At 38.5% G+C, this 13,063-nt stretch overlaps 2 protein-coding genes across 3 annotated transcripts in view; one reads left to right on the top strand and one right to left on the bottom strand.

Moving 5' to 3' along the window:
- LOC117232996 (fibrillin-2-like) overlaps positions 1–7,255 on the top strand; it is a 30,983-nt gene extending 23,728 nt beyond the window's left edge. Inside the window, exons 25-41 of one of the 2 annotated variants that reach the window (XM_033492826.1) lie at positions 5–163; positions 320–534; positions 784–1,141; positions 1,214–1,359; positions 1,464–1,572; positions 1,645–1,929; positions 2,113–2,538; positions 2,786–3,034; positions 3,103–3,306; positions 3,389–3,514; positions 3,709–3,948; positions 4,016–4,188; positions 4,575–4,769; positions 4,845–4,949; positions 5,164–5,316; positions 5,403–5,606; positions 5,842–7,255. In XM_033492826.1, coding sequence (XP_033348717.1) covers positions 5–163; positions 320–534; positions 784–1,141; positions 1,214–1,359; positions 1,464–1,572; positions 1,645–1,929; positions 2,113–2,538; positions 2,786–3,034; positions 3,103–3,306; positions 3,389–3,514; positions 3,709–3,948; positions 4,016–4,188; positions 4,575–4,769; positions 4,845–4,949; positions 5,164–5,316; positions 5,403–5,606; positions 5,842–6,063 — 3,569 coding nt within the window. In that variant the 3' untranslated portion in view covers positions 6,064–7,255. The remainder of the gene's footprint in view (positions 1–4; positions 164–319; positions 535–783; positions 1,142–1,213; positions 1,360–1,463; positions 1,573–1,644; positions 1,930–2,112; positions 2,539–2,785; positions 3,035–3,102; positions 3,307–3,388; positions 3,515–3,708; positions 3,949–4,015; positions 4,189–4,574; positions 4,770–4,844; positions 4,950–5,163; positions 5,317–5,402; positions 5,607–5,841) is intronic. The other variant, XM_033492827.1, reaches the window with a different exon arrangement.
- Positions 7,256–7,645: 390 nt separating this feature from the next.
- On the bottom strand, positions 7,646–10,419 carry LOC117232981 (aldose 1-epimerase-like). Its single transcript, XM_033492806.1, has 7 exons — positions 10,194–10,419; positions 9,857–9,987; positions 9,566–9,759; positions 9,328–9,501; positions 8,519–8,760; positions 7,950–8,091; positions 7,646–7,873 (listed from the first exon to the last, which is right to left on the bottom strand). Exons 1-7 carry the CDS (start codon positions 10,289–10,291, stop codon positions 7,658–7,660), a joined length of 1,197 nt encoding a protein of 398 aa, XP_033348697.1. The 5' UTR covers positions 10,292–10,419; the 3' UTR covers positions 7,646–7,657.
- Positions 10,420–13,063: the final 2,644 nt, after the last annotated feature.

The following is a 13,063-nucleotide window of genomic DNA, read 5'->3' as shown; positions in this document are numbered from 1 at the left end:
CCAGAGGAATGTGTCGATATGCGAAAGGAATCGTGTTACCTAAATTACGAGGATGGTCAATGTTTCAATTCCATGATGCAACCACAAACGAAAATGTTGTGCTGTTGTTCCATGGGAGCTGCTTGGGGAAGTCCTTGTGAGAAATGTCCAGCTGATAGAACTCGTAAGATCCGAGAAACTTTTTAATAAGATACCCATTAGAGAGATTAATAAAATACCGATGTTCTGCTTTTTTAATCTCTGTCACTTCTTGCTTAATAATAATTGTCATATTAATACGAATTAACCTCTAATTATTAAGATTAAATGTATCGTTTAGGAGAGCACGACATTCTATGTGGCATGGTACCAGGTCAAATAATGAATCCCATAACGAATCATACGGAAGAAATCGACGAGTGCGCCCTTATGCCAACAATGTGCACTCACGGTCGTTGCATGAATACTCCTGGCAGTTTTGAGTGCCAGTGTGATCGAGGATACGTGTATGATCAGGATTCGCATCAGTGCATCGATGAAAACGAATGTTTGCAGGTAAAACAACGTAACATAATCTTTCAAATAATTTTCGACCTATAAGCACTATTGCCTTAAATGTAAAAGATTAGCAATCAAGTGATAACAAAAATTCAATTATATCTTTATTATTATATTATATAACATATATCACATTTTAGTTATACGTATATTTTTCAGTGTTGATTTCTTTCGTTGGATGGCTATTTTTATTTAGGTATATTTCTTAAAATATTTTTATTCAACTATTTCATTTTTTCATTCAAGATTCCAAATCCTTGCAGTGGCAACGCGCAATGTATAAACAAGCAAGGTTACTTCGAATGCGTTTGCCCAGCAGGATACAAACTAGGCCTCAGCCAACGAGACTGTGTGGACATCGACGAGTGCTACGAACGACCCGGAATTTGCAACAATGGTGCATGTAACAACTTGCAAGGTAGCTTCCAGTGCGTCTGCCGTCTTGGTTTCGCATTAACGAGAGATAGAGATAACTGCGTGGACATCGACGAGTGTCAACGCAATCCGAATATTTGCAACAATGGAACTTGCGTAAATACACTTGGATCGTACAAATGCATCTGCTATCAAGGATTCAAGCTAAGCCCTAATAATGATTGCGCTGGTAAATTCTATTTTATCCACAAAATTCTTCTGCTCTTATTTCACGAATAAAATGTTTAAACTTTTTGAACAGACATCGACGAGTGTCGAATAATGCCATTCCTATGTCGCAATGGAAGATGTCGAAATACGATTGGCGCTTTCAACTGTGAATGTGCTGATGGCTATGTGTTGGCCCAAGATGGTCAGCACTGTAGAGACATCGACGAGTGTCACGAAGTAAGTTGTTCGTAGGAACAAAACTTTTCACGATTCTAACTAATCCAATACCGTAACTGACTGAAATCTTGTTGAAAATATCACAAAACGAATAATTGCATCAGATTCCTGGACTCTGTCCGTCACCAGGAAAATGTCAGAACTTGATGGGATCGTACATATGCAACTGCCCTCCGGGTTACGAGTTGGATCACACGAGAAAGAAGTGCGTCGGTGAGTAAAATATTCAACAGACTACATAACGTGATTCGAATATTTCAATTATAATTGAAATTTATATATCAGATGTGGACGAATGCGAGGAGACGCAAGGAATTTGTGAAAACGGTCGCTGCATTAATACAGAAGGAGGAGTGATCTGTGAATGTCCTGTTGGATACAAACTAAGCGACAAACCAAATTCGATGCGGTGCATCGATGTCAGAGAAGAACTCTGTTACGATCGGTATATAAGACACGGTGCACGATGTTCTTCTCCTCGAACAGGTGCCATGACGAAAAAACATTGTTGTTGCACTATGGGAAAAGCGTGGGGGAAATACTGCGAAGAGTGTCCTCCAGAAGACAGCGGTAAGTACTTCTTCTATTATAAATAATTTTTAAGAATAACAATAAGTAGAAAATACCTCAAAATCTTAATAAACGGTGATAAAAATCATTGATTAAACAATAGAACTAAATACATAGGACGATACTATATCTACGATAGATAATTTAGTCTAATTAAATTTTTGTGTGCATTTTTTTATACAGAGGAATTCAAAAGGCTATGTCCGGAGGGACCAGGCAGAGATGACACAGGGATCGACTTGAACGAGTGTCTGTTCATGCCAGACGCCTGTGTCGGTGGCGAGTGTATCAACACTGATGGTTCCTTCCGGTGTGAGTGTCCCTCTGGATACGTATTAGATGCAAGTGGCAGGCGTTGCATTGATAATAACGAATGCTTGTCCCAACAAAATATCTGTGGCAATGGAACGTGCACGAATATTGACGGTGGTTTCGAGTGTTCCTGTAACGAAGGATTCACTCCTGGAGTAAATCAAGTTTGCGAAGATGTGAACGAGTGTCTGGAAATCGGCAACCAGTGCGCGTTCCGGTGTCACAATGCGCCTGGTTCTTTCAGATGCATTTGTCCTTATGGTTACACTTTGGCTCCCGATGGACGACATTGTATAGGTATGAATATTATATACGTACAACGTATCATTTAAAACATTTTGTGGAATATAAAGCTTGTTTTTCTCTTTGCATTATACACTTTTTCGCGCGCATCTTATTTTCATTTCATTGATACTTATACTTTACTCGCGCCTAAGTATGTAGTTATAGTGTTAAAAAATAATGCGAGAAACATTGTCACGGGTTTTCTGAGATTTCTGACAATTAAATCACCGGATTAAACGCTGTACAATTATCTTTTCAGACGTGGACGAGTGCGCAACACCAGCGAACAGTTGCAAATATCAATGCAAGAATCTTATTGGTTCCTTTATGTGCATCTGTCCACCTGGATATCAACAAATCGGTATGGCTGACGAGTGTAAGGATATCGACGAATGTGCGATTAATTCAGGCCTATGTCGAAATGGTCGATGCGTCAATCTAGAGGCTAGTTATCAATGTCTCTGCTATGATGGCTTCGAACAGAGTCCCGATGGAAAATCTTGCATAGGTATTAAAAATTAAAAAAAGGAAACAAGTATCAAACTACTCGATATTAAGTTCCAACATTGTTTTCAGATCGCAGAATAGGTTATTGTTTCTTGCAAACGATCGCTGGCAGATGCACCACAAGAGCTTCCGACGTAAAGACAGTGACAAAAGCAGACTGTTGTTGCACAATGGGCGCAGCTTGGGGCCCGTATTGTGAGATTTGTCCATCCAAAGATTCTGACAATTATAACGAACTCTGTTTGGACAAAGGTTTTTCAATAGACGGTCAAGGTACTTGAATTTTCCTTCAAGTGGAACAATTTTCAATTATAACTCAACTTATATATAATCCGAAAACGAAAATTTCTTTCAGATATCGATGAATGTAAAACGATTCCTGACTTGTGCAGAAACGGGTTGTGTATCAATACGCTTGGTTCTTATAGATGTGTATGTAATAAGGGTTACAAGGCTGATAAATCTGGAACCCAATGCGTTGGTAGGTATTCGTTGGATTAATGGTAATTAGAAACTTGAAAATACAAAAATTCACAGATTGCACATAGCGTTCAATAGAATATACAAAGATATAAGATTCCTTCAAATACATCCAATGACATTACGATATACTCATATTATCATCAACAATTATCTATCAATAAAATTGACTTCACGAAATATGTCCAATTCCAGATATAAACGAGTGCGAGCTAACGCCAAGGCCATGCAAATATAATTGCCAGAACACGGAAGGAAGTTTCATCTGTTCCTGTCCTGCCGGTTTCATCTTAAATCCTGATGGCGTCAGTTGTAGAGATCTGGACGAATGTGCGACTGGAAATCATCTGTGCCAACAGAATTGTATCAACACTCAAGGCAGTTACACTTGTGGCTGCCAGGAAGGTTATACGCAAGATGGAGATGCTTGTCATGGTTCGTAGAAAGTTAAACAACTTTTAATCCAGCTTTATCGGAAATTACGTAATTCGATATCTTTTAGATATAAACGAATGCGACCAGGCTGGAACTTGTCCGAAACCGGGTACTTGTGTCAATACTCTTGGCAGTTTCCGTTGTATTTGTCCGAGAGGATTCAAGCTTGATCAATCTGGACGAATCTGCGTGGATCAGAACGAGTGCGCTGACGATACCACGTGCGAACACGGTTGCCAGGTAAACGAAATAGAAAAATGATTCTTACTCGTCGTTTGAATATCTAAATACCTACGATAGTCTTCGCTTAAATTCTAATTCTAAGTAACGAGACTGCATCATTTAAATTTAACACCGCTGCACTTTTGTATTTTTCTGGTATCGAAAAATATCTGAAATTTGAGAAAAATACGATGGAATTTTTATTGATACATATGACTACTCGAAAGATATTTCTTAGAATATTAAGAACCTTTTTATTTGTTTTTATTTTATTTGTTAAATTGAAATGTAAAAATTCCAAGATCATAGTAAGATTACACAACTCTGTTGGAATTTTATGGAGTATTATATACTATATGTTTACTGGGATTAGCAAATTTTTAATTACTTGATTACACTCGTAGAACTTTATGGGAAGCTACCGTTGCGGATGTCCCGAAGGATTCGTTCAACATCTTTACTATAATCAGTGCATTGACGAAAACGAATGCAACACATCTCCATGTGGGGACAACACTTGCATCAACACGATTGGTAGCTATAAATGTGGCTGCCCGGATGGTTACCAGTTCGATAGTAATTTGCAAATATGTGTTCAGGTAAGTGTCTGTGTTCAGGAGCAATCACAATTTGAAGTACTATGGATGTTAAAGAAGAGATGCTGGTGGGTTTAGGTTAGCGCCGGGTGCATCGGAAGTCCTTGCGCCTTTGGATGCACTCCCAATGGAGCTAACGGTTTCATATGTGGATGTCCCACTGGATATCAACGAATTGGACAGGTTCGTTTTATTTAAACAAAAATAGATTATACAAAAGAAGAATTTCGCATTTGTAAAATAATGTAGTTGTAATATTTAAACTACGTATTTTAAATTTCAATATTTGAATTTTGCATCTTTAACCTCGTAATCTAATTTTAATACACGGATTTTGCATTTTTTAATTGAAACTTCAATTTTATTTGAATTTGGTATCTTTCATTTCGACGACCAGGGTCATTGTCTGTCGACGATAAACCCATTATCGCAAGGACATTACGGCGAGGATATTAGCAACGCGCCCACCTTCGTGATAAATCCAGATCCTTATCACATACCACCTGCGGATGATAAAACTATATCGACAGAAGGTTGCTTCTCTTGCAAGGTATCTCAAAGCTCGATCTTAAAACTGAATCATTTTACTTCGATCAAACGAACAGGTGAAAAGAGTCGATCGCTGTTTTTCAACAGGTCAATGGCAAAGGAAGACACAGAAGAGACTCACGATCGAAATCGATGGACCAAGAATTGAGTTTACGAAGAAACGAAATTATAAAGAGGCGGTTCGCCAGATCAGCGAAAAGGCACCATCATGGCGAGGAACATGTTCTTAAAATCAGTCTGAGACAGACCCGGCACCGAATGAGAATCATTAAATTGCAGCCGGCTGTCAAGGTTCGTTCAAAATTTTTGTATCGTCGATTTGTTAGAAGAGTGACAAAATTGGGAAAAGCGTATTTTTCGAGAAACCGATTTCAAACAAGAAACTTCATGATCTTTCATTTCGCGGAAATGTATTTTCAACAGAAATACTTTTAAGAATTCTAATTTCTATCAACGTTAACTTCAAAAGCAATTATTTCTAAAATTATTCCTCTTGCAATTTATAATTTTCTGTATCTATTTGCAGGACGAAGACATGGAATACACGATAGTTAAAGGAAACAACGACAATCACTTTGAGATAGTGAACGAGCACGGAATATCGGCTCTTCACTTCCGCAATCGATTAAAGGAACCTGGTCAATTCCGATTGGTAATCCATGGACGTCCACGAAACGGCATCAGCGAGGAGAACGAGGTCTGGGAAAGGCCTCTGACCTTTAGAGTACACTTAATAGTAACCGAGTAATTCTTAGGGAAACGTTGCTCGATGTTTCGGTTCTTTTAGTCAATTTTTACGTTGCCACTCAGAATACCGAAACGGAAGCTAATCCGAGCGGGAACGAGAGATTGCCGGGCTGAGTATTATACAGGCACGATTCCATTCTCGAATTAGACGCTTTGAAATTTGTGTTCATTTGCAGCCTGACTCGCGTCGTCTCACTGCCAAATAATTATTCTTATTCTTTCTTTTTACGTTGCTATGTAAAATGATTCTTTAACACTGCCTCTGCTTTTACGTATTTTCGTTCATTTTTATTTTTTACGATAGATATGTTGTTCTTTTTTTTAAACATTTGATATTTAACGATTGAAATAATCGAGTAAATAATCGAGAATGCAAATGTTTTGTAGAAAAATATTAAAAGGAATAGGTTAATGTTAAAAATACACATGGAAACACGAAACTGCCCTCAGAATCTCTGCCGTATGTTTTAACTGCCCGCAGTAACATGTTACACGTAGAAATAACACTCTAGGGATGTACAAAACGGAAATGAATTTTTCTATTAAACCTAAGTAAATGAAAAAGATGTATACATATACAGACATAGCTTTATATATTTATAAACGTTTATAGTCTACTAGCAGGTAACAAAACGAATTAGCGCGAACTGATGTAGAGATCGTAGATTAAATTAACCCTAGCATCGGCAATTCTTTTGATAAACTTTTTATTTTCTAGCGAAAATACCCGAAAATCGCTCTGAATTCATTCGATCATTCGATATTTTTACGTCAAAACTTATGCAAAAATTTTAAATAGCAAAAATTCACAGCATTTTGATTGTCTACATATAGGGTTAATCGAGATTATCAACATACAAATAACGAGATCGGTAATTTTATACCAAAATTGTAGATGGTTCTCGATAAATGTCTATATTTCTCTCATACAGTTGCACAAAGTGCCTTCAGGACAATTAAAAGAGAATTATATAAGGAAGGTAATGTTAATCGACCCGATAATATGTACAATTTAATTAATAGCGATCACTGTGTAACCTTAATTGTGTCATTAAGGCGAACACACTCGATCGTTCTTACGATAAATATGTGAATAATTTTCTGAGACTATGACGGATAATTTTGTACAATCGGCGCGGACAAGAAGATTATTCCAGCCGAGATGGTTCACAAATATATGTATTATAAATCTACGTTCTTTTTACTAATATTCATTGATCTACCCTTTAATTTATTCAAGACCAAATAGTGAAATAATTGATCAAAGTTGAGCAAACGCAACATTATCGGTACATGTAGGATAAATTAACTCACTGTATGTATTTGGATTTAAAGAAAAACTCCTATAATTCGGATAAAAATACCACCATTGTGGTATAAATATTTCAATTTCTACAAATTAGAATTATTAAATTGTAGGAGATAGGCGGAGCAAGAAATAGTGATTCAGAAAAATATTAAGCAAAACATTGTTTCACAAGCACAATGTTAAAACAAAATTTTGACAATATATATAAACCGAAAGAAAGTTGCAAATGAGATGTTGCGTAAAGACGATGTTGTCATGAGTTGGTTCATAGTTCATTAGTAAATATTCAAGTGGGCATATCTAAATTTTCTGACAATAAACCAAACTTATATGTTACATCGTGTGCGTAAACCTGGCCAGGATAAAGTATGCAAGGAGGAAAATTGCTTATATTGACCGCATCGGGGTAGTTTTGTGGTGACAAAATGAACCCACCGTGCCTCTGATATCGTACACCATCCTTCCCCCAAATTTCTTTTTGTTGCTCTTTTATTTTCGGCTCCTGTAATGACGATGTTCAATATTCCATAGATTTATGATGATTTTGATCATGAACATTCAAAAGTAAGTTATCTAACATTATCCGTGCAATCGCAGTAATCCTCAAAATCAGGTGGATAATTACAATCAGGATCTGGCAAATCGTTTCCGGTGGAAAATTGCAGTCCTGGATGATTCGAATATACTTCTAAAGTTCTTCCTGAACCAGGGTGAATTATTCTTTGAGACAAAAGAGGGAAAAGGGGGTTACATTAATGGAAAGTAACCGAGAGTTAATATAAAGCATCTGTATTATCAAACGTCTGCAAATTTCAAATGTCTATATTTCTATCATACGGGTATGTGACTTTAGCACACTTTGGGGTAGTTTTATATTACGGCTGTGTAATAACGTTGACACGTGAAAAAGCTATAAATTCGTATATCGTGAATAAATTATTCTATTGATTTATAATTATAGATTTATAATTATACCTGAAATAATATTATAGGACAATGGTAATAGTATTAAACTATGAAGTAGCTACATAGTATAATAAAATTAAAAAGCAAACAGGTAAATCGCTATAAAAAGAAATTGATCGTAAAACTAAGGGTAAAGTTTACTCTGCCATTGTGTATGTAAGTTGACTGTTTCTACACTTACCTAGCGTGAAATCGGTAAGACCAACTGCTGGGACTATTTATGCAGAGATTTTGATTGTAACCACCCCCTGGTACGATGTAAAGCCGCCTCTTGGTTAACTGAGTCGGTAAACGTAGGTCGAACACTGTACGATCAACTGGATATATAGCATCTGTCGGCAAATTGTTCCTAATATCCGCAGGTGTCCAGCTATCTGCGTTCAACGAAATTAGATGTTTCTTCAATTCCCGTGAACCAGCAGCCTGTAGCAAAAACAGAAAGAAATAATTTGATTAACAATTGTCCTTTGATAACTGTGATTTTATTTTTTACTATATATATCGGGTCGCTGCAGAAAGTCCGTTCCAATTTCTAAGAAATTTGGTTGACATGAAAGATCATACTGAAATGTTTTCCGTCGTAAAATGTGACAGCTTCTGGAAGGATGGAATATTCAAGTTGCGTGAAAGGTGGAGAAAAGGTGTGGAACAAAATACCACCTATATAATTCGATAAATTATCGAATCGAAATGTAAATCGGAACGAACTTTCAAATGAACGAATCATTTTTACTTTCAAACCAAATTCAGAAAAGCTTTCTGGAAAAAGGGATTCAATAAATAAAATAGTGACTTAAACATGCAGAACATACATTCAGCTCTTACATATTTACCATATACACCTATAGATCCATTTTGCAAAACAATTCTTTAATTATAATAAAGTATGAAATTAAAACCATGCTGCATAAGCAGAAAATAGGATAATGTTGTATAAATAGAATTGAACGAGTTGAAGAGCATAGTAGGTAATGTTAATATCAACTTTACATGACCAGCGAGATTCATCAAACAATTAGAAGCAATGTTAACAGGAGTTGGTTGCGTAGCAGTAGCACGAATATTCATAAGAAGTTGATTATCGTCGGTCCAAGAATATTTAATCTGCGTTAACATATCTCCTGGGTATCCTTCGTATTTTGCTGGACTTACGTGAGACATAACCTGTTGCATTAAATAGATAGGAATAAAAACTGATAACTGAAAGGATAATTATGAAAATATTCACCACATGCTTCTTCATTATGCAAGAATTCCAATTAACATTATCAAATCCAACGAAGCCACCGTTAAAATGGTCAACGCCATTTTCATCATTCGCAGATAAACAGTAAATCTTGTTTTCAATCCTCATTTTGGCACAAGAAATGCGATTCACCACTCGTCCGATTATACTTCCTATGTACCTGTTCTTCAAATAACCTGATTATATTTTTCACGAATGAATTCTCGAAAACGATAATCAAATTGTTTGTTCATTTTTGACACTTAAAGAATTTTTGACGAATTTTTCTTTTACCCTCCATATCGTCGAATCCTAAAACAACATCACCTAAAATTCCTGATTGATTTGGAACTTTAATAGCTTGAATACCAGCGCCCCAAGATATCAACTGCACCGATGCTTTGTGTTTGTTCGTCATTGTGTATCTGACGGAGCAAATAATGGAAGAATAAAGTAGGGAAACAGGAAATATCGAATGCACTGCCGGAAATAAGGTTTCATATTAGAACGTTTGCTGTCTAGAAAGAAATATTCAGTAGAAATTTTCATTTTTTAATTATTTTATACTTTCGTGAACCATAGTACAACGAGCATAAAAGTCCTCATGGCCGGCAGCATATGTGTGATTTACCTTCTAACAATTTCGAATGGTTTATTATATTTATTACGATCTGGCCTGGGAACGAGCCCAAAACCATCTTCTTCGATAAATGTTTCCGCTACGGACATGATGCAACGTGAACACGAATTTACTCTCTTTTCCGAACGATTTAATCCTCAACGGACAATTTAGCCCGCTTGCATCTCCACTTTTTCAATTTCCCGGTTAAAAATCCATTCAGCCGACCTGTTTTCACGGACAATTTTGACCGTCGATCATTCAACGAGGTTACGAAACCGAAATACCTGTTCGAAAGAGCAGCAACTTCGCGTCAAGAAAGAGGAAGAAGAAAGCGAGTGTCAGTCGTACACAATGATGCATCAAAGAAAAGAATCCACGATTTATTCTTACACGAAGACATTTTCCGAAAGGAAATTCCTTGCTCCGAGAAATGCATTTTCAAACATTTAGACGGCGTGTCAGAAACGAAGAGTTCGTGAATTCATCAGCGTCGACACCCTCTTTCCGCGATTCTTATAGCTCCTCGCCGGAACTCCTCAAAGGGAAGTGTTTTCTCGAAAGCGCTCCGAGAAGAAACGAGGCGTGAGTATACGCGAACACCGCACAAAGTGTCATCAGTTCCACAAAAGAATTCGCGATTTTCAAGTGGAATACGAAGAAGAGACAGACAGATAGAAGGCGGAGAGAGGAAGAGAGAGGGAAAAAGGGAAAGAGAGAGAATCAGAAAGCGACAAACTACGAGCAAAACCCATTACGCGAAATCAGGGTATTATCGTGGTTGCAAGCGAGCGACACAAATCCGACAAGCGCGTCTCGTTTTAACGCTTCGTCACCGCTCTGACGAGTCATCCATCCCTCCGGTTGTCACGAAGGACCGAACGCGTAAGCGTTACGGGGGTAGGAGGGAGACACAGAGTGTCGAGAGCGGAAAGGCCCCGAGGTGTCGCAGAGAAACAGGGCGCAGGGACGTGAAAAATGGAAGAAGGAAAATGGAGAGCCGCGAAGGCATTCGCATCCCCGAGGAAAGCGCGGATTCTTTCTCGGTGCAGCAGCCGACTGATCAGTCTCAATTCCCGCGAAGCGTTTCGAGGCTGCGGGAACACTCGGTGGAAATAATTACATTAATGGCGTCGGGCCTGGAGAAAGCTGTTGGATACATCGGCAGATGCCCACCCCTCTTGGCGTTTGGCTCTTCCTCGAGAAACAGAAAGCAGAAACTCGCCTCCTTCTCCAAGCCCCCTCCCCTCTCGTGCTAGTTTCAATGGCGAAACATGGAACTGACGGAATAATGCTCCACCCACGGGCTAAGGTATACCAACGGTATATAAAGATATATAAGGTATAGGAGTGTACCTTCTACCCTTCTGCTCTCCTCTTGCACTACCTCGCGCCCCCGTTCACCCTCCTTCTAGCCACGCACTCCCTCACTTTCTTCTTGACAATGCATAATGCCATTCTGCCGCGGTAACGGCAACAATGAACGCGCACGTCCTGCTGGAAAGTAATTATCTTAATGTCGACGAGCCCAGCGCCAACGAATGGAGTACACTCGCAAGCGAACGCTTGCCTTGTGTGAGGAATCTCTTGGCTTGGTTACTCCGCTTGCTTTTGCCCTCCCACCGTGTCACTCCCTTTCCTTTTGCCTTCCATACTTCCTTCCTTCCTTCCTTCCTTCCTTCCTTCCTTTTCACCTTCCTCTTCCTACCTTACCCATTCGCCCGCCTTGTCTCGTTGTTTCACTCTTGGATGCGGATTGTGCGCGGCACAATATCGATGCCGTGAACCGTTCCCGCGATATCGTGACAAATCGCATCGCAACACGCGCCGGAATTGTCTCGCCGCTTGATGAATACGCTTTGGAAGCAACCGGGACGCATTACCGGGTTCGTTGGTTCCGGTAAGATGGACTTCGACGTCGTTCAACCCCTTTGAACCGCGGGGCAAGATGTTGGATCATTTACTTCGTTTCATGCATCTCCTACGTGTATATATACGGGATTTCTTTCGCGATTTTCCTGCTTATTTTATTCCTTCTCCTCTTTGACAATAGGCAGCAATTTAATAGGGAAAGTTTACTATGGTGAGGTAGAGTTATTTAAGTCACCTAAGCTTCGACACTTTACAATTCAATCTTGAACTTTGGTTCAAAAATAACGAATAAGAATGAGAAAAGTACTTTTAGATTCGGTAAGAAAAAATATGAAAAACAAGGAAACGATTCGAGTAAATGATAAAATAAACGACATTAATATTAGTTAATACTGGAACAAATTTTCCTTTTGATAAATAGAAGTTACATCCAAATAGGTAACTATTGCCATCGAGTTGTCAAGTACACGATATACTTGCCTATTTATCGTAGCAGTATCGTACCACGCAAATTACTTAGTTCGTCGCAAATATCTCCTTCTGATTCAAATAATCCCATTTTACCTTATCGTATACCTAATCGTATGAACAATACGAGCTATACAGAGTAAACGTTATATATCGAGATGAATATTCAGTAACCGAAAAACGAGCGGAAGAAATTTATAAATCGGTATACTCGAGATACTTAAGAGCGAGCCGATAAATCGATCGTATTAAAATCGTGACGGAGATCGGGGCTCTGCGAGGTACGCGACAGCGTAGTTCGTAATTCCATTGGTGTGCCTGCAGGCGAGAGATCCTTTGTAATCGACACGAGGGAGAGGAGTGAGGGCCAGAGAAAAGGGAGAAGGGAACGAAAGGATAAAGGAGGAAAGAGAAAGAAAGAAGAAAAAAAGTGCGTTTTACCGTGACCAGCCGGATCGTATTATTCCCTTCTCTCTTCCAATCTCAATTAGTCATTACGTCTCACGGCGTGGCATAGCTTCGATGCCCTCCTCGAATCTCCC

Source organism: Bombus vosnesenskii, unplaced genomic scaffold (genome assembly GCF_011952255.1).
Source record: "Bombus vosnesenskii isolate JDL3184/JDL3185 unplaced genomic scaffold, Bvos_JDL3184-5_v1.1 scf7180000013294, whole genome shotgun sequence".
NCBI classification, from domain to species: domain Eukaryota; kingdom Metazoa; phylum Arthropoda; class Insecta; order Hymenoptera; family Apidae; genus Bombus; species Bombus vosnesenskii.
Note: the sequence above shows the minus strand (reverse complement) of the source record. Positions and strands in the feature narration are given on the sequence as shown.

Coding starts and splice junctions, on each gene's coding strand:
- LOC117232981 (XM_033492806.1), bottom strand. CDS start 10,291: ATGTCCGTAGCGGAAACATTTATCGAAGAAGATGGTTTTGGGCTCGTT. Junction 8,761..9,327: donor TGATGAATCTCGCTGGTCAT/GTAAAGTTGATA, acceptor TTTTTGCTACAG/GCTGCTGGTTCACGGGAATT. Junction 8,092..8,518: donor TCTTACCGATTTCACGCTAG/GTAAGTGTAGAA, acceptor TTTGTCTCAAAG/AATAATTCACCCTGGTTCAG.